This window comes from Megalobrama amblycephala, linkage group LG6, assembly GCF_018812025.1.
Source record: "Megalobrama amblycephala isolate DHTTF-2021 linkage group LG6, ASM1881202v1, whole genome shotgun sequence".
NCBI classification, from domain to species: Eukaryota; Metazoa; Chordata; class Actinopteri; order Cypriniformes; family Xenocyprididae; genus Megalobrama; species Megalobrama amblycephala.
Genome location: NC_063049.1, coordinates 827014 through 845435, shown reverse-complemented (window position 1 = coordinate 845435; position 18422 = coordinate 827014). Strand labels below are relative to the sequence as shown.

Below are 18422 nucleotides of genomic sequence, written 5' to 3'. Positions count from 1 at the left end.
AAAATACCCGGCTCGGCGAGTATCCTCAAACACAGTCTTGAGTGAACATTAACGGTAGAGAAAGAAATTGGATGTGTATCATAATATTGGATCTGTGCATTTGGTCTTAATGGGTTAGTTCAGCCAAAAATGAAAATTCTGTCATTAATTATATGACAGTCTAAACCTGCAAGACTTGCATTCATAATCAAAACAGGATATTTTAAATGAAATCTAAGAAATTTCTCTCTCCATTGACTGTCCACGCAAAGTTCATAAAGAGATTAAAACTAAGCCATATGAATTGACTGGTTTAGTCCAGAGTTTCCTGAAGAGGCTCAGATTTTTGATAAGACTTGGGAGGAGGCTAAGTGAGACTCGCATTTGCTGTGTGTATCTGTATAATGTGTCCGTGCGGTAAATGTATGCGTGCAGATGCGTGCGTATGTAGTATATGTATGCGTGTATAAAAAAAATTTCTCCTGAATAAAACTGTGCACCCAAGTGTCACAAAATTACTTGTATACATGTAATATAGTTGAATTTAAGTTTGAAGTGTTAGATTCTTTCGATCATCATTTCTCTCTTTTTTTTTCCTAAATAAAAATCAGATTTTTTTTTTTTTTTTTTTTTCATCTATTTAAATTCTATTTACAAACTCACCATATACATTAATGGTCAATAACTAATTTATTGAAAGCCAGTTGTTTTCTGGAAAAAAAAATATGACACCTTGCACTTGAAGATAGCACATTGTTAGAGAATTATATAATTAAAAAAACATAATATGTGAAAACGGGCTATTTTAGCTTTAGGTTCTAAAGGGTTAAAGTGACAGCAGCCTATAAATACCTGCTGCTATTCAATGTTATTCAAACAACAAAACACAGCTTTAACAAAGATCTATATTTATGCAGTATTATTTTACAATTAATTTCATTTATGTACCTAAACACTAGTGTTAAACCTTTAGTTGTTCAATCTTTGGTCTATTGTATTTATCTATGCTTGTAATTTGTTTACTTGTTCTTATTTTATTACTGACTGTTCACTTGTCTTTAACAGTGTTCTAACGTTATAGTTTGTTATAATTTAAAGTGTTCTTTTCATAATAAGCAGTCTTTTTTTTGCCGATCTGTAACTCAAAAACCGTACGTTTTGTGATCCGTTGCACCCCTAGACCAGACCTGACAGGACCTACAGTCGGTCTGACACTCACCGCTGTCCCACTTGGCCAGATCTGCGGCGCTGGGCACGTGTGCGCTGACCACATGCATCTCGTCGTTGTAGATGAAGGAGAGCTGCTCGTGGGTCTGTGTGCTGAAGAGCAGGTCGAACAGAGAGCTCGGCGCTCGCCGGTTCCCGAACGCCTCCACCACGTCCTTCAGCAGCTGCTCCACGTCCCCGCTCAGATTCAACAGCATGTGACCCGCCTGACTCTGGCGGTCCGAGGCCAGCAGCTCCAAAGGCTCATGGGACGCGTGCTCACTTTTCAAACTCTTGGCTTTGGGTCTCGGAGCCTGAGGGAGACAAGGATGTGAAGCCGTACAGTGGGCGATCACAGGAGCTGAACGAAGCAGAGGAAACACACATCATACCTGATAGGCCACGAGATAACAGAGAGCGGCTAAATCCTGCACAGCCCTCCACTGCTGCGCCCCGTCCTGCGCCATCTTCAGCAGCAGCGTCCCGGCGTACAGGTACAGCTGAGCCCTCGTCTCCGTGAACACCTCCGACAGCCCGTCCAGCGTGTTCGTGGCCGTGTTCTTCAGAGACTGCATCGCACGGTCCAAACTGTGGCAGAAACACAATGTGAACGTCTGAAGTCTGATGACTGAAGCAGTGACGTTATTTAGCAGGATAAAGTGAAAAATGACAAGCGTCACAGTTATTGTGGCTGCTACAAACATGTGACGTGCTGAAATTAACTTACCGAAACTGAAATCATAGTTTATATACTAATCAACAAAGTTTATCAGTAAATTAGACTAACTCCAAGTTTTATGCATACATTTAAATTTCACTTAAGACTGTTTCTATATCTACTTTAAAGGGTTAGTTCACCCAGAAATGAAATATCATTAATTACTCACCCTCATGTCGTTCCACACCCGTAGGACCTTCATTCATCTTCAGAACACAAATTAAGATATTTTTGATGAAATCAGGTTTTTTTTTTATCCTCTATTGAAAGCAACGTAATTACCACTTTCAAGGTCCAGAAAGGTACGAAAGACATTGTTAAAACAGTCATGTGACTGCAGTGGTTCAACCTCAATGTTATGAAGAGACGAGAATACTTTGTGTGCAAAAACAAAAATAACAACTTTATTCAACAATCTCTTCTGTGTCATTATCCTACGTTATTTCCATTGCAGTGCTTCCAGGTTCTACGTCAGAACACCGGCTCAGTATTGGCCAACTCCTGGGTCAGCATCGCATGCACGAGTCATGCTGGTCACATGACCACAGCCGGCCAATACTGAGCCGTCATTCAGACGTAAACACGGAAGATCTGCAACATTAATAGCATAGCAGAATGACGGGAGGGACACAATTATTGAATAGTTGTTATTTGTGTTTTTGTGTACAAAAAGTATTCTCGTCTCTTCACATCATTGAGGTTGAACCACTGCAGTCACATGACTGTTTTAATAATGTTTCTACTACTTTTCTGGACTTTGAAAGTGGTAGTTTCGTTGCTTTCAATGGAGAATAAAAAAAAAACTCGGATTTCATCAAAAATACCTTAATTTGTGTAGTGTGTCGTTGGAACGACATGAGGGCGAGTAATTAATGACTGAAATTTCATTTTTGAGTGAACTAACCCTTTAAGCGGTGGCGAGGGTAACTTGCTTCACAACTCAGAACTTTTCATGATGGATTTATTCAAACATACATTAAGTAAAAATAAAATAAACAATCTAATGCATATATTTATTAAAAACGCTCTTCTCTAGAGTTAATTTTCTAGGTAACTATTGGGTTTATGGTCACTGAGAGGCTTTTCTGAGGTAAATGTGACGTTACATGACATTGTTCTCCAGCCGTTTTATTGGCGTCGGTTGAAAGACTGATTGATTTATTCATGTTTATTTGCTGCTGTAACTAGTGGTAAAGAGGAAGAGATGATCGGCTCACATGCCGCCTGATCTGAGGCGCTACAGCGACATTAAAGAAATAAACACATTCGGTTGGTGAAATCTTGGTGACTGATTTCCTTCATGTGTGTAGTACTGTGTTCACGTACCTCCAGAGAGCATCAGCGCTCTCCTCACAGCTCTTCTCCGTCAGTGTCAGTCTGACGCGGCTGCAGAGCGCCAGCAGCAGCTCTCTGTGAAGCTTGCGTGACGCCTGCTCGTTCGACGCCACGCTCGGCTGGCAGAGACACTCCTGAAACACAGCAGACTGATCACACTCACGACAGTGTCACATCACCAACTTCCCTTCATCTGCTGAAACCTTTCATGGTCACATTACAGAACAAAGATATCCTTGTCTGAGCTAAAGTTTTGGGTGAACTATCCCAAAAACAACCCATGTAAGAGTCAGTCAGATGATCTCTCATGATTTGATGATGTAAAAACCCTGGTCTAACATGAGAGGAGACTGACAGAGTCACTGACCTGAAGGGTGCTGACCAGAAGCTCGTACCACTCCAGACGGTCCCTCAGAAGGCCAGTCTTCTCCACCGCGAGACAGTGCTTGAGCGCCTCCTCGTGCCGCCCGTCAGCACTGTACAGACGCACCAGCCTGAGGTTGATGTAGGTGTCGTCGGGCCGCAGCCGGAGCTCCGACTGAAGCAGCTCGTACAGCTGGTTGGAGGCATTCTGTCCTCGTGTGCTCAGAAGCGTCTCCTGCAGCAGAGAGAGAACCGTGAACTCAGAGGACAGCGGGTGTTTTCAGAGCAGGCTGATGTGACGCACACTGACCCTCAGATTGAAGACGGAGGGATGTCCCGGCAGGAGCCTGGCAGCTTTCTCCACCCAGAACTCGGCCCGGCTGTCCGGCTCCGGTTTGCCGCACAGCAGCTCCGCCACCTTCAGAACCAGGTCCGACTGAGCCGGATTCAGATCCACCGAACGCTGAGAGTTCAGAGACATTACAGGACGGGCATTAGGACAGAGAAACTGATAACCACGAGATAAAACAACAAACATCTGTAAAACGGGTCGCATCGCTTTCTCTTCAGGTGTTTCGTGAAATACAGAGCCTTCAAAGAGACGCCACTCAAAAGAGCTACTAAAGATAATCATAACTGACGTCCATCGCATGTGTAGACTGAAATCTAAATGATGTTTTATTTTCTTCTTATTAACATTCAGTAATTAAAATTTAATCAGGGTTTCTGCAGATTTCATCATATCAAATTTAATGCTTTTTAATGCAATTTTTTTTTTTAATTGCCACATATATGTCGCTAAATGTCGATAGATGACGACATACGGCAATTAGAATATTCATCATGTCATTGTTGTATTCACATTCACAATTGTCAGCTCTTTACATTTGTTTGTTGTTTTGTTGTCAGACAACATGAAATGATGACTGAAGCGCGGCCCATTAAGACTACATACAGGGCTCGACATTAAGCTTTGTCAATCACTTGTACGAGTAAAAATAGTTGCTTGTCCGAAAAAAAAAAAGGCTATTTTTTTGTGGTGTAAATATAAATGTAAAATTTCTGACGCAATATCCTTTCAGGATATTTTAGCTTTGACATATTTAAATCTGCATATCTGTGATAGATGTGTGTCAGAGTAAATGAAGGAAGCCGAACCTTGTAACATCCCACAGCTTTGTCCGTCTCACCCTCACGCTCGAACAGCTGCCCGAGGAACTTGTGTGCTTTAGGATCCTTCGGCTGTGCGCTCAAATACTCCTGAACATGCCTGTGATGAGAGAAACATCACTCAGAGAGGAACCACACATCAGACCAATGACAGAGAGCACAGGAGTGAACCTACCTTTGAGCGAGTTCATATTCTTTAGCCTCAAAGTAGAGTCTGGCAAACAGAAACCCTTTCCCTGACTTCTGCAGGACACAAACAGGTACAGCGTCACAGTTAATATCAGTGTGTGATAATGTGCATCATAATATATTCAGCTTTAATCTGACACTGTAAACACGGTAAAGACGAAAGTAATTCAGAGCAGAAACTGAATCATGTAAATGACACTGAAATGAACCTCTGATGAACAGATAAAGCGTTCAGTAGCTGCTGACACACTTCATGTTTAGATTAGATTCACAAGCTCTCGAATTAAATATTGAAGGTTAAAATTAACTGATTTGTATAAAGTTATAACACTAGTCCTGACAATATTGTGCTTAAAGAAAGAAATGTATGCGGTAATCGCCTTTACACCGTTAATTCTTAACACAGATGAGATAAAGATGTGATCCATTAAATCCTGTCTGAAATCTAAGCGCTGTCCGAGGCTGATCTTTTGGTCACCTTTCCTAGTGTATTTGATGAACTCTTCTGAGGGAGCATCACCTGAACACCTGAGGACCTCCACACTTCACAATCTTCTCTCTTTATATTCTTTCATGAAGTGATTTCCTTATATTAGAAATTAACCTTCCATTATGAGGAGATATTTGACATTGGGGCACTGTGAGAGCTCTGTTCTGACCTTTACTGTCTGGATTTCTTAATTAAACGGACTTTGTTTCATATCAAAAGTGACTCAGCTTGTTGTGATTCATTGATTGATCTGTTCATTCATCCACTGAAAACAGATTGATTCTTGGGATTTATGAATCAGCATCGGTTCATCAAAATGAGAATCAATTAAAGAAACCTACATTTCTTACCCAGCCCACATCATGTCACGTGTTCACACCTCCACCACAGTCAACACAAATTAATCACGTGTCCAATCATTTGAGACATGACCCAAAACTATGAGTTTATTAAACATTTCAGTTGTTGCAATTAATATGAGTGTAGAACAAACTGAATCTGAAGACTGACTGATGTAATCACGATAATTAACTTCACATTTGGAGCTCGGCGACATTATTGTGGTTTACAGTGATCAAGACATCTACATTTACATTCATTTAACAGAATAATAAACAGGAGAGGCAATAATAATAAAAGTGTTAAACATTGGTCAGAATATCACGAGCTGCAACAGGTCAATAGAGAATAGTTTTAAGTTTCGTTCTAGTTAAAGATCAACTTTAATTTGAGCAATAAAAGAGGCTTTGATCCAAAACCCAGTGAGAGACAACAGACAACTTCTTAAAGAGAGTTTCTACGCTATAATGAGGAAAATAGCAAGATCTGTAACGTTAATGATTTAGCAGATTGTGTCGGTTTGAGTGACGGGAGCGCGCGCGGTAACGGCTGGTTTAGCGTCAGCTCCTCTCACACACACGCACGCACGCGGCCTGCAGTTGCTCTTTACCTGTTTCTGAGAGGGAGAGGCGCTCTGAACTGAAGAAATATATCGATCCACTTCTGCTTTACTCCTCCTCATGTTTAAATCTTTATCGTTTAATCGCCGAGCGGCATCTGTGATCGCTGTCGGCTCAACGCTCGATCACGTAATGGCGCAACTTCCTTTTCCGTCGCCTTCTTCTTCTTCTGGTGTTTTATGACAAACCACCGTGAATGGCGCGTTTCCGCCACCTACCGGATTGGAGTGTGGAGCCCACCGGGGAAAACAATCCGACCGTCTCCATTGACTTTGTATTGCGTGAGGCTGCCTCTTTGTCTTTTCTGACTTATTACAAAAAAACAGAACAATGTCTAAAAGCTGCTATGTGACAAGGTGCACAGCTAACAAGCTAAAAAACCCAGAAATAAGTTTTTATAAGCTGTCGATCCCAAAAAATGAATGTTTAAGGACATAAAAGTGGATACAGGCGGTGAGACAGAGCGCAAATGGTCATAATTACTTTAAGAAATACACTGGAGGGGGTCGTAATCGGCGACAACATATGCTAAACAAACCAACAAAAACAAACCATTCATTATTTTTAACCATGTCAAAGAATTATTTCACCTGTCGCCGATTACGTTCCCCTCCAATGCATTTCTTATAGTAATATGACCCGTTGCGCTCTGTCTCACTGCCTGTATCCACTTTTATGTCCTTAAACATTCGTTTTTGGGGACGACAGCTTATAAAAACTTATTTCTGGGTTTTTTAAGTTTGTTAGCTGTACACCTTGTCACACAGCAGCTTTTAGACATTGTTCTGTTTTTTGTAATAAGTCAGAAAAGACAAGGAGGCAGCCTCACGCAATACAAACTCAATGGAGACGGTTGGACCCCCCCCCCCCCCCCCCCCCCCGGTGGGCGTGGCTTTCAGATTAACATAAATGCGCTCTGTAACACTAAAATGTTTTCATATCATCATTATAAAGTAATTAGCTTGAGTAGATGCTGCATTAGTGGAGAACAGCAGTATGTTTGCCGTGAGGCTGAGAGGATGCTAACATTAGTACCTCAAGCGGTTAAAATAATGTGACAAAAACACCAGCTGTTTAATGTCACGACTGTTACCATTCATTTGCATTAGTTTATATCCATTTGTTCGCTGTTATGCATTTATTATCCAGCGAAGTTGCATATTTAATCTGTATTCTCATCATGCAGCGACAGAAACATAAATCAGAAATGTATTCGATTTCAGTTCTTTTTTTATCTGCACTGTAACACATATTTTGATTAGATAATCAAGTATTCTAAAATAGAGGCAAATAATGAGTGAAAGTGTGCATATGCCACGCCTTTGTGTAAAGATGGTAATTTTTAAGCATGACTGTTTGGATTTATATGAAATGGAAACAGAGCCTTGTAACATTAAATAAGATTAATAAAACTATTGTTTATTTTTAATTTCAACATTTACATTTTTACATTTTAAAGTTGTCTCTTACATTAGTTATAATGCACTATGAATTAACATGAACGATCAATGTATAATTAATATATTAGTATTTTTATATTTAAAAATTACAATAAACATTTAGCCATTTTTTTATTCAAAGAAACAAAATGTAAGAAAGACTTAAATCTGAACATAATCATGCTGCTCAAACTGTGTATAGAACAATTTTTAATAATATTTTTTGCTCATTTTGTATTTTACATTAACTTGTACTTTTACTTTCAATACCGATCGTTTCTCTAGATTAGACTCTTATTCCTCGTCTGGTATCGTTTAAAGCTCTTTGAAGCTGCACTGAAACTGTAATTTTGACCTTCAACCATTTGGAGGCCAGTGAAGTCCACTATATGGAGAAAAATCCTGGAATGTTTTCCTCAAAAACCTTCATTTCTTTTCGACTGAAGAAAGAAAGACATGAACATCTTGGATGACATGGAGGAGAGTAAATTATCAGGAAATTTACTCAGGGGGCTGAAAAAACAAACAAACAAAAATCTATACGTGAATATGTGTTGTGTGAAGATGAAAAGAAAGTATAGTCTCTGCCAGACAGATTAAGCAACCTCCAAGCATCAACAAGGCATAGAGAAGGACACACTTGCTTTAACATAACGGCTGATCTAGGGGTCATTGTGCCGACCGAATGGCTGCGGTCTAAATTAGCATCTATAACCACATTCATGTCTCCTGCCCATATGACCGGATAATCACCCAAATCACACAGAATACCTTCTAAAGTGGCAAAATTGATCAAATATTCTGACTGAAACTCCCTGACTCTTCCATCCAGATAGGGGTATTCTCTGCATTTATTGTTATTTTTATTTCTTACGCTTTCCATTTTTATTCTTATGTATTTATGTGCACATTGAATTACCAATGTGTATGAAATGTGCTATAAAAATACACTTGCCTTGCCTAGTAACTTGTAGTGTAGTAGCTAACTTTTTCAGAAGAGTAGCTTGACTGTATCTTGCTTTAACTTATGAGTAGCTCGTAGCTTGTCAAAGTACAGTTTCACAGTAGATCCCCAACACTATATCGGCCAGTGTTTCAGTTTCATTGTCCAACTGCTGTATTTACATTTAAATCAGGGCTCCAGTGGGCCACAAGGGGACAATGAAGGTACACAGAAAAAATGAAGGATAATAAAAAAAACTTGCTTTGGACCAATATTTATTGAGAGACACTACACAAATGAATCATCAGAATTATCAATATTTTATCAGCTAGTGTAATGGGTGTGGATAGACACACTCACACGTGGGCTTCTTTCAACACATTCATAAAAGACTAGAGTACGACAAGCGAAGAGGGACATGTCTGCAGTACCATAAATAGCCACAAGAGGGAAGCCCTCAAACACCAACGCACATAATCAAATGCCTTATTTTATGGAATTCACACATCAAAACTTTTTAAATTAAATGTTCTATTTTAACCCCGTTACACTAATAAATGATCAGCTTCATGATTTGATCACGGTACCCGGTAGAAAGAAAAATCGAACAAACACGGTCATTTCCAGAGTTTGATGGCTTCACCGGCATCAACACATCATCGTCCCAGAAATAACTTACCAAAACATTTCAAACTTGCACTTTGCAATTCCTCAAGAGTAGTAATTTTGGTAGAGAGACACCTTTTTTTACATGCAAACTCCACAAATGTTTCCTTGGCTGTGTTTGAACAAGCCCTGAACTCCTGCCGGTACGCCTCCGGTGCTAATTCATCAGCTCACAGAACGGCCAATTTCACAATGTCATAATTCAAAGAATCCTCCAATGGCAAAGCCGCACAAACCTCTTGCGCTTGTCACTGCAACAGTAATACCCACATATCTCTGGGCCATTTCAATTTAGCCGTGACCCATTCAAAAGCCACAAAGTACGAGTCTACTTCAGTTTCACGAAATGGAGGTACAAGTTTAATGTAGCAAAACTGTAGGAACTTCAGAGGAGAAGACTCGCTTGTATCTTCAGCAGGATTCTTTTATTGAGAACACGTGCTGTTGGTCGCTGCAGTCGTCAGGTCTGACACATTGTATATTATAGGCATTCAGTGGGCAGTCCTTAAAGGTGTTGACCTTACACACAGCCTTAGAAGTGACCACTAAAACAAAAGCATCTAAAGACAATACAGAGAATTACCCCAGACTATCAGCTAATAGTACCCCCGAATGGTTTAAGCAGCACCTCACAAGAACTAGAGACATGTCAACATTCACATCTAGTTTGGCTCTCAGTAGGAAGATCAGAGCCGGGCAGAACCCCTCACTGGAAACTCTATTTATCTAATCAATTAACTGATGCCATCGTGATCACCTTGAATGCCTAATACATTGCAGTTAATCTTAGTTTTTCATGTGATGTTATGTCAGGATGAAGGACCAGCAGATTTTAAACAGATTCTTACATTTTTAATCCCACACTTACCCACATCAAAGTCTGGTTGCCCCAGAAGCGGGTTGGTGCGCAGTGACGGCACTGGTGTGCCACGCAGCAACTGGCCTTCCAGCTACGTAATTTGACATCACGACCAGCCTTTAGTTCCAGCTCTTTCAATCGGAGAAGTTGCTTTTTGTGCTCCTGTTTTTTTAATGCAAGATCTAACGCTGCCTTCACGTGTTTTTGGAAATTTGATAATTCCCACTTCTGAAGTTGTGATTACGAGCACATTGCATCCACGTTTTGAAATGGGAGGGCGCTCATGTGCAATTTTAACCTAGGAAACTAGTATTTACGATATGTCAGAGAGCATTACTCCTTTAAGCGAACAGTTACGATCAATAATTACAGTTTTTTACAGACGCTAGGACACATTTCTCAATACTTAGGTCACTTTTGCAAAACTCTTCACACAGTGAGCACAACAGAAGTCTATGTGGGCTAAACTGAGGATCAATTATCATTGCTTTGACACAAAATGCATTCAATGACTACATCTCTCAAATTTCATGAATTCTTTTCTCATTCAGACACAACAACTGCCAAAACTCTTTGTACGTACAGGCCAGTTTGCACATGCTTACATACTGTTTTCAAAACTGTTAAACTTATGTTTAAAACAATAACATAATACAAAACTGAATAAGAGCAATTTGCTACATTCCTACAGTAATATTTTTATGAAATATATTTTAAATCTTAAAATTAAATGCTATAAAAACAATTGAATTGTATCTGTATCAGTGGATGGTGTGTATACAAATTCTTGTATTTTGGAATTATAAAAAATTATAAAAATAAATAAACGACATAAAATGTCGACGAATTCTGCATCATGTCTGACAAAGTGTGTTTGTCGGCTGTCAACCTTTGCTAGTGTTCTGGAAGAATGAGTTGATTTGAGACCTGAATACAGTGTTTTGGTAATTGTAGTGCATTTTGAATGTGAAATGAACTGCTTTGCCAAGATGAAAGTTGGTCAGGAGAACTGTGTGAAGAGTTTTGCAAAAGTGACCTAAGTATTGAGAAATGTGTCCTAGCGTCTGTAAAAAACTGTAATGAAATATATTTTACATTTTAAAATTAAATGCTATAAAAACAATTGAATTGTATCTGTATCAGAGGATGGTGTGTATACAAATTCTTGTATTTTGGAATTACTCAGTGCAAAAAAATAAAAATAAATAAATGACAAAATATTGATGAATTCTGCATCATGTCTGATTCATTCCAGTAACATATATTGCAGTGAATTATAAACAGAGATGCGTCCTTGTTTTACACAAGAAAACATTGTATAATGCTACATGTTGTTAGTGTTTTTCAGGTCATTGTTTTGTGGGTGACAGAGTGTGTTTGTCGGCTGTCAACCTTTGCTAGTGTTCTGGAAGAATGAGTTGATTTGAGACCCGAATACAGTGTTTTGGTAGATTTACAGTGAAAAAGAAGAAGTGAAAAAATCTTTATCATCAGATGAACTGTTGGCCATGGGTGCTCTTGATTCTGTGGCTGATTTTTGACTTCCTCCATTTTCTTCCACTGACTGTTATACAGTGGGTACGGAAAGTATTCAGACCCCCTTAAATTATTCACTCTTTGTTATATTGCAGCCATTTTTAGGTCTCTCCAGAGATGCTCAATTGGGTTTAAGTCAGGGCTCTGGCTGGGCCATTCAAGAACAGTCATGGAGTTGTTGTGAAGCCACTCCTTCATTATTTTAGCTGTGTGCTTAGGGTCATTGTCTTGTTGGAAGGTCAACCTTCAGCCCAGTCTGAGGTCCTGAGCACTCTGGAGAAGGTTTTCATCCAGGATATCCCTGTACTTGGCCGCATTCATCTTTCCCTCGATTGCAACCAGTCGTCCTGTCCCTGCAGCTGAAAAACACCCCCACAGCATGATGCTGCCACCACCATGCTTCACTGTTGGGACTGTATTGGACAGGTGATGAGCAGTGCCTGGTTTTCTCCACACATACCGCTTAGAATTAAGGCCAAAAAGTTCTATCTTGGTCTCATCAGACCAGAGAATCTTATTTCTCACCATCTTGGAGTCCTTCAGGTGTCTTGCACTGAGGAGAGGCTTCCGTCGGGCCACTCTGCCATAAAGCCCCGACTGGTGGAGGGCTGCAGTGATGGTTGACTTTCTACAACTTTCTCCCATCTCCCGACTGCATCTCTGGAGCTCAGCCACAGTGATCTTTGGGTTCTTCTTTACCTCTCTCACCAAGGCTCTTCTCCCCCGATAGCTCAGTTTGGCTGGACGGCCAGCTCTAGGAAGGGTTCTGGTCGTCCCAAACGTCTTCCATTTAAGGATTATGGAGGCCACTGTGCTCTTAGGAACCTTAAGTGCAGCAGAAATGTTTTTGTAACCTTGGCCAGATCTGTGCCTTGCCACAATTCTGTCTCTGAGCTCTTCAGGCAGTTCCTTTGACCTCATGATTCTCATTTGCTCTGACATGCACTGTGAGCTGTAAGGTCTTATATAGACAGGTGTGTGGCTTTCCTAATGAAGTCCAATCAGTATAATCAAACATAGCTGGACTCAAATGAAGGTGTAGAACCATCTCAAGGATGATCAGAAGAAATGGACAGCACCTGAGTTAAATATATGAGTGTCACAGCAAAGGGTCTGAATACTTAGGACCATGTGATATTTCAGTTTTTCTTTTTTAATAAATCTGCAAAAATGTCAACAATTCTGTGTTTTTCTGTCAATATGGGGTGCTGTGTGTACATTAATGAGGGAAAAAATGAACTTAAATGATTTTAGCAAATGGCTGCAATATAACAAAGAGTGAAAAATTTAAGGGGGTCTGAATACTTTCCGTACCCACTGTAATTTCCAGGCCAACAAAGAGCTCAGAGCCCAAGAGCGACACTCTGATACTTTTTAGGCAACAGTCACTAGATGGCGCTCCGGTAGTGCGGCCACCATTATGGGGTGAAAATACTAACTGGACCATTGAATCCTTCACATCTTACTCTCCCAAAATCGGCGAATTTCACTGTCAAATCAGAAGCGCAGTAGAACAGTTTTTTAAATTAAGTCACCAGTAAATTGTATGATCTGACAGTAAATGTTGTATTGTCTTATATATGTTTTATTTTATCAGTTGTGGAATCCAACCATTCAACCATCTGAGGTAACGTAGTTAGCCTACTTTATTGAGCATTTCCATTTTATGAAACTTTACACATTTATTAATAGTAAATTAATAATTAATTAATTTAAGATCATCATGTTTGCAGCGAACAGTATATTTCAGACCTAGTGGAGTAATAGTAATAATATCTAGGTCTGAACTGAAATAAGCTATATTGTACGTTTTAATGGATCACGCTACAAACATAATGATCTTATGATCTGCTGTGTCCATTATCGCATAATTCCCACTTTTGGACACTTTTGCTTTAACGGACATTAGACAACACTGCAAAATCAAGCTGTTATATTCATATATTTATTGTCCAACATTCCCAATTTTTCTGATGCATGTCATAATTTAATTTCATATGTCAGTATTAATTCAGTATTTATAAGTCTAATACTAATACTAGATCTTTTAAAGAGTTTTAACCCAAACTGACTGAGATCAAAAAAGTTTTGTGAAAAAGTTTTTTTTTTAACAAAGCAGCTGATATTGCCATAGAAACTAGTGGACTGCCAAGTCGCCTTCACCCCAAAATGGCGGAAATACAAGGCTGCTGCTGGCGCAGGTTTTGCAATGGAACATTCTGTTGAGTGTCGCTTCTTGTTAGTGTATATTCTTTGAGGTCAAGGTGCTGTGCATTGTGGTAATTGATGCAACATGATGTCACTTCCAAAGGATCAATGAACATGTCTGACCAATTTCATGGAATGTGAAAATGAATCTCATTGAATAAATAACCTTTAAATTAAACTGATCATCAGCGCAATTCAATTGGTTTGGTAATAGCAAAAGAAAATTGAATGAAGTGATCTCCAAAAAATAAGTACTTTTTGACTGTAAATAAAATTGTAAGGAGTAAAAAGTACTCTTTTTTCTCAAAAAATGTAATCAAGTAAAAGTATTGATTTTCAAATGTACTCAAGTAAAGTAAAAATCCCCAAAAATAATACTTAAGTACAGTAATCAAGTAAAATTTCTCAAGTACTTTACACCTCTGGCGCCAGTTAGTGCGCCCATGGGCGTGCTGGTCTAAAAAAGAGGTGTGTTCAGGCGCATTGCTATTTTAAGGAGCTGAAAATAGACTGCGCCATAGACCAACTCAAACCTGGTCTAAAGTCTAAAGTCAATGGCGCAATATTTTTTTGTTAGAGCGCGTTGGTAGAAACTGCGCCTCTGGGCGCGTCCACAGTGCGCGTTGACTTTGCTTATTACAGGGATGCGCATCACACAAACATGCCAAATGTTAAAAACAAAAGGAATACAGTGTAAAAGAATATTATTGTGCAGGCTATGCGTGTATTAGAATTAGGCTACCTATTTTCAATTCAGCCTATTACTACTTATAATGATGGCTAATTAATTGAACAATCGTGCCAATACACACACATATATATTAACTGACTCATCGCGTGTACGCCATGTAAATAGCAATCCGCCATGGCGCGAGCGCATCTCGCTCTTAAAGGGAATGGGAGATGACTCTCTGATTGGTTTATTGAAGGTTACGCCCATTACTCATTAAGAGAATAGGGACAACCCATTTCAAAAATGCGCCCCGGCGCACGGACCGGTTTTCCGTCGTTAAAATAGCAAAAGTGGATTTGGACACGCCCTGAGTGCACCTGCGCCGTGCGCTTTACACTTTGCGTTTAGATCGTTAAAATAGGGCACAATGACTCAAAATTATTCACACTTATTTCTAATGATGTGATCAAATCAACTGTATAAAATATAGGTCAGTTCAGAGTGCACAGGTGACACAGGTGCTGAATGATGATACCAACAATAGATGGAAACAATCTGAAAAGTAGAGGAGGAAGAGTATGTGTAAGAGGATGATGAGGAGAAAGAGCAAGGGGTGTGGAGACAAGGCTGTCAAGGCTGGATCCGGCACAGGTTTTCCCTTTGCCTGGCAAGAGACGACATTGCCTGTGATGTGGAAAATGTCCTCAACAATATTCAATAATATTCAACAATATTATTGATCTGACAGTACTGACATTATAGGATGAGAACTGAACTAAGCTAGCCTAGATGATGACATCACTGATTTCTGCAGAACTGCTTTATAGAGGAAAATAATTACAGTAATTTACATAATAATTGATGGTCTTTACAATGTAAGTGAATCAACACTGAACTGACTTCAGCTGAACAATGACACTATTTTCTTTTAGAGCTGTACAGCCGAAATGAAGCATTACTGATCATCATGTACCTGTTATCACTGTAAAGCTGCTTTGACTATACTATACTATACTATACTAGACTAGACTAGACTATACTATACTATACTAGACTATACTATACTATACTATACTAGACTAGACTAGACTATACTATACTATACTAGACTATATTATACTAGACTATACTATACTATACTAGACTAGACTAGACTAGACTATACAATACTATACTATACTAGACTATACTATACTATACTATACTAGACTAGACTAGACTAGACTATACTATACTAGACTAGACTATACTATACTAGACTAGACTAGACTAGACTAGATTATACTATACTAGACTAGACTATACTAGACTAGACTAGATTATACTATACTAGACTAGACTAGACTAGATTATACTATACTATACTATACTATACTAGACTAGACTAGATTATACTATACTATACTAGACTAGACTAGACTAGACTAGACTACACTAGACTAGACTAGATTATACTATACTAGACTAGACTAGACTAGACTAGACTACACTAGACTAGACTAGATTATACTAGACTAGACTAGACTAGACTAGACTACACTAGACTAGACTATACTATACTATACTATACTATACTATACTAGATTATACTATACTATACTATACTATACTAGACTAGACTAGATTATACTATACTAGACTAGACTAGACTAGACTATACTAGACTAGACTAGACTAGACTAGTATCTGTGTAGTATAAATTGCAATTGAAATAAAGGTGACTTGACTTGATTTAGGCCGGACCCAACATGAAGACGTGACGCTGAAGCAGAATGAATCTCTCACTGACTCTGAACTTTGGTTTTTTTTTTGTGTGTGTGTGTGTGTGTGTGTGTGTGTGTGTGTGTGCATTTATACTTGCGTGTAATATGTATACTACCTGTATTATGTGTTTGTATGTGTAATTGTGTGTATATATACATACATACATATACATGCATATACACACACACACACACATAAATACACTTATGTTAGATGAGAGTAATCGATTTGACAGCACAAATATAAATGTGATTGATCAGTTAGTTGTCCACTTTATTACAGTTTTTTTCAATTGCTAACAAGCGTTTAGCATACTTAAAGTACTTTTTCTAAACTCTTAACACAGCAACACACAAACATCACACAATTAGCCAAATAGTTAATTTTCTGCCCAAAACCATATTTAGTTATATAAACACAAACTCCACATTTCAAAACGCTAAAAACCTTTTTCAACACATACTAACTCTATCAAAACACAGCAAACCTGATTCAAAATCGAGTCGTTCTGTCAAACACCAGCACTAGTTTCTGTCCAACATGAACATATAGTCAATCAAAGCGCAATGACTGTCAAAATACTAACAGTTGATGACATTATGAAAACTGCATTACTGTCATGCTTCAGTTCTACCTGCAGAAAATATGAAATCCATAGTTTTTTATAATTCATTTTCCTCTTACTGCAGTAATATTAGAATGTTTACATGTAAGCCATCTATATTTTTGGTTGGGAGTGTTACGACCTGTTACGACCTGGGAGTGTTACGACCTGCGTAATAGGAGTGTTGAATGTGTGCATTCTTGGCAACAGAAGTGAGTCATTATTTTATAGAATGTGCAGTAGAAAAAGAGAAGAAGAAAGTAACAGAATTGCTCAGGGCAGATACGGGTCAGATGTGTCCCCTATGCAGGACTTCAGTGCCCCCCTTGGTTGAAATCTCTTTCTGGGGTTGGGTGTGTGGTGTTGATGTTGCCCTCATAGAGGTTGGGATGGTGTCCCATTGGTAGTTAGTGCCCTACGCAGACCACATTTTCTGCATATATGGAACAGTGGTAGAGGAATCGTTGTAGTAAAAGCTTTACATGAAGCTTTTACTGAAATTAAAACATGAAACTGCTGCCATTGATCAACAACAAATCCAACATACATGGCCTTTGGTTACTGTTGAAGCTTTTTTTCCACCACAGAATAAAAAAAAGTATAAAAGGTAATTGTGACTTTTTATCTAACAATTCAAATTTTTTTTTTTTTTTTTTTTTTTTTTTTTTTGCTCCTCTGTGTTGTTCTTCATCCACACTGAACAAATCCGATTTAAAGAGTCCTATTTTACTGTGTATGTCCATGTAATGAAAATAAAGTCAACACCTGACTTCCAACTGAGACTGGAATCTGCCATTTCTCAATATTTCAGTGATCTGCTAATTAAAAATGCTTATCAATTGTTTCAGTATTTGTTTTATATATTTTTTTCAATACTTTTGAGCTGCTGTTGTTGCAAAAGTATAGGTTTTATCCTATATTTAATGATTGGAACATTGGATCTTCATTTCTGACTTGCTGTGTTTAAGCGTTTGCAAATAAGATGAGAAAGATCCATGATTTTGGTATGAGGTAAGCTTATATGAAGAGAAAATGTAAGCCTTTTAGAAATGTGTTAATTGACTGCATTTTGTGTGAAAACGACATGAATTGTGTTAATGGTGTGGTCACAACAGACGGATGTTCTGCTAAATGTGTTTAGAGTTTTGAAAATGTGACTACAGAATGGACAAAAGTATGTTAGCAATTGAAAAAATTGTAAATATAAAATAAGCAAAAATTAAAAATGTATATTATATTTCTATAAACAAGCACTATAATATCATAATTTAGTAAAACCACAATAATCTCGTTTTCATAATTTGCCTTGCTGTCACAAGCA

At 38.6% G+C, this 18422-nt stretch overlaps 1 protein-coding gene across 7 annotated transcripts in view; it reads right to left on the bottom strand.

Annotated features, from left to right (window-relative positions):
* The window catches only part of ranbp2 (RAN binding protein 2), a 32014-nt gene extending 25395 nt beyond the window's left edge, over positions 1–6619 (bottom strand). For 2 of the 7 annotated variants that reach the window (XM_048192493.1, XM_048192492.1), the window contains exons 1-8: positions 6400–6618; positions 4947–5014; positions 4760–4871; positions 3912–4064; positions 3606–3836; positions 3230–3372; positions 1578–1773; positions 1199–1499 (exon numbers count right to left, since the gene is read on the bottom strand). In XM_048192493.1, the coding sequence (XP_048048450.1) occupies positions 1199–1499; positions 1578–1773; positions 3230–3372; positions 3606–3836; positions 3912–4064; positions 4760–4871; positions 4947–5014; positions 6400–6471 (1276 nt within the window). In that variant the 5' untranslated portion in view covers positions 6472–6618. Of the gene's footprint in view, positions 1–1198; positions 1500–1577; positions 1774–3229; positions 3373–3605; positions 3837–3911; positions 4065–4759; positions 4872–4946; positions 5015–6399 lie in introns of all 7 variants that reach the window. The other 5 variants (XM_048192487.1, XM_048192494.1, XM_048192490.1 and 2 more) reach the window with 4 other exon arrangements.
* Positions 6620–18422: the final 11803 nt, after the last annotated feature.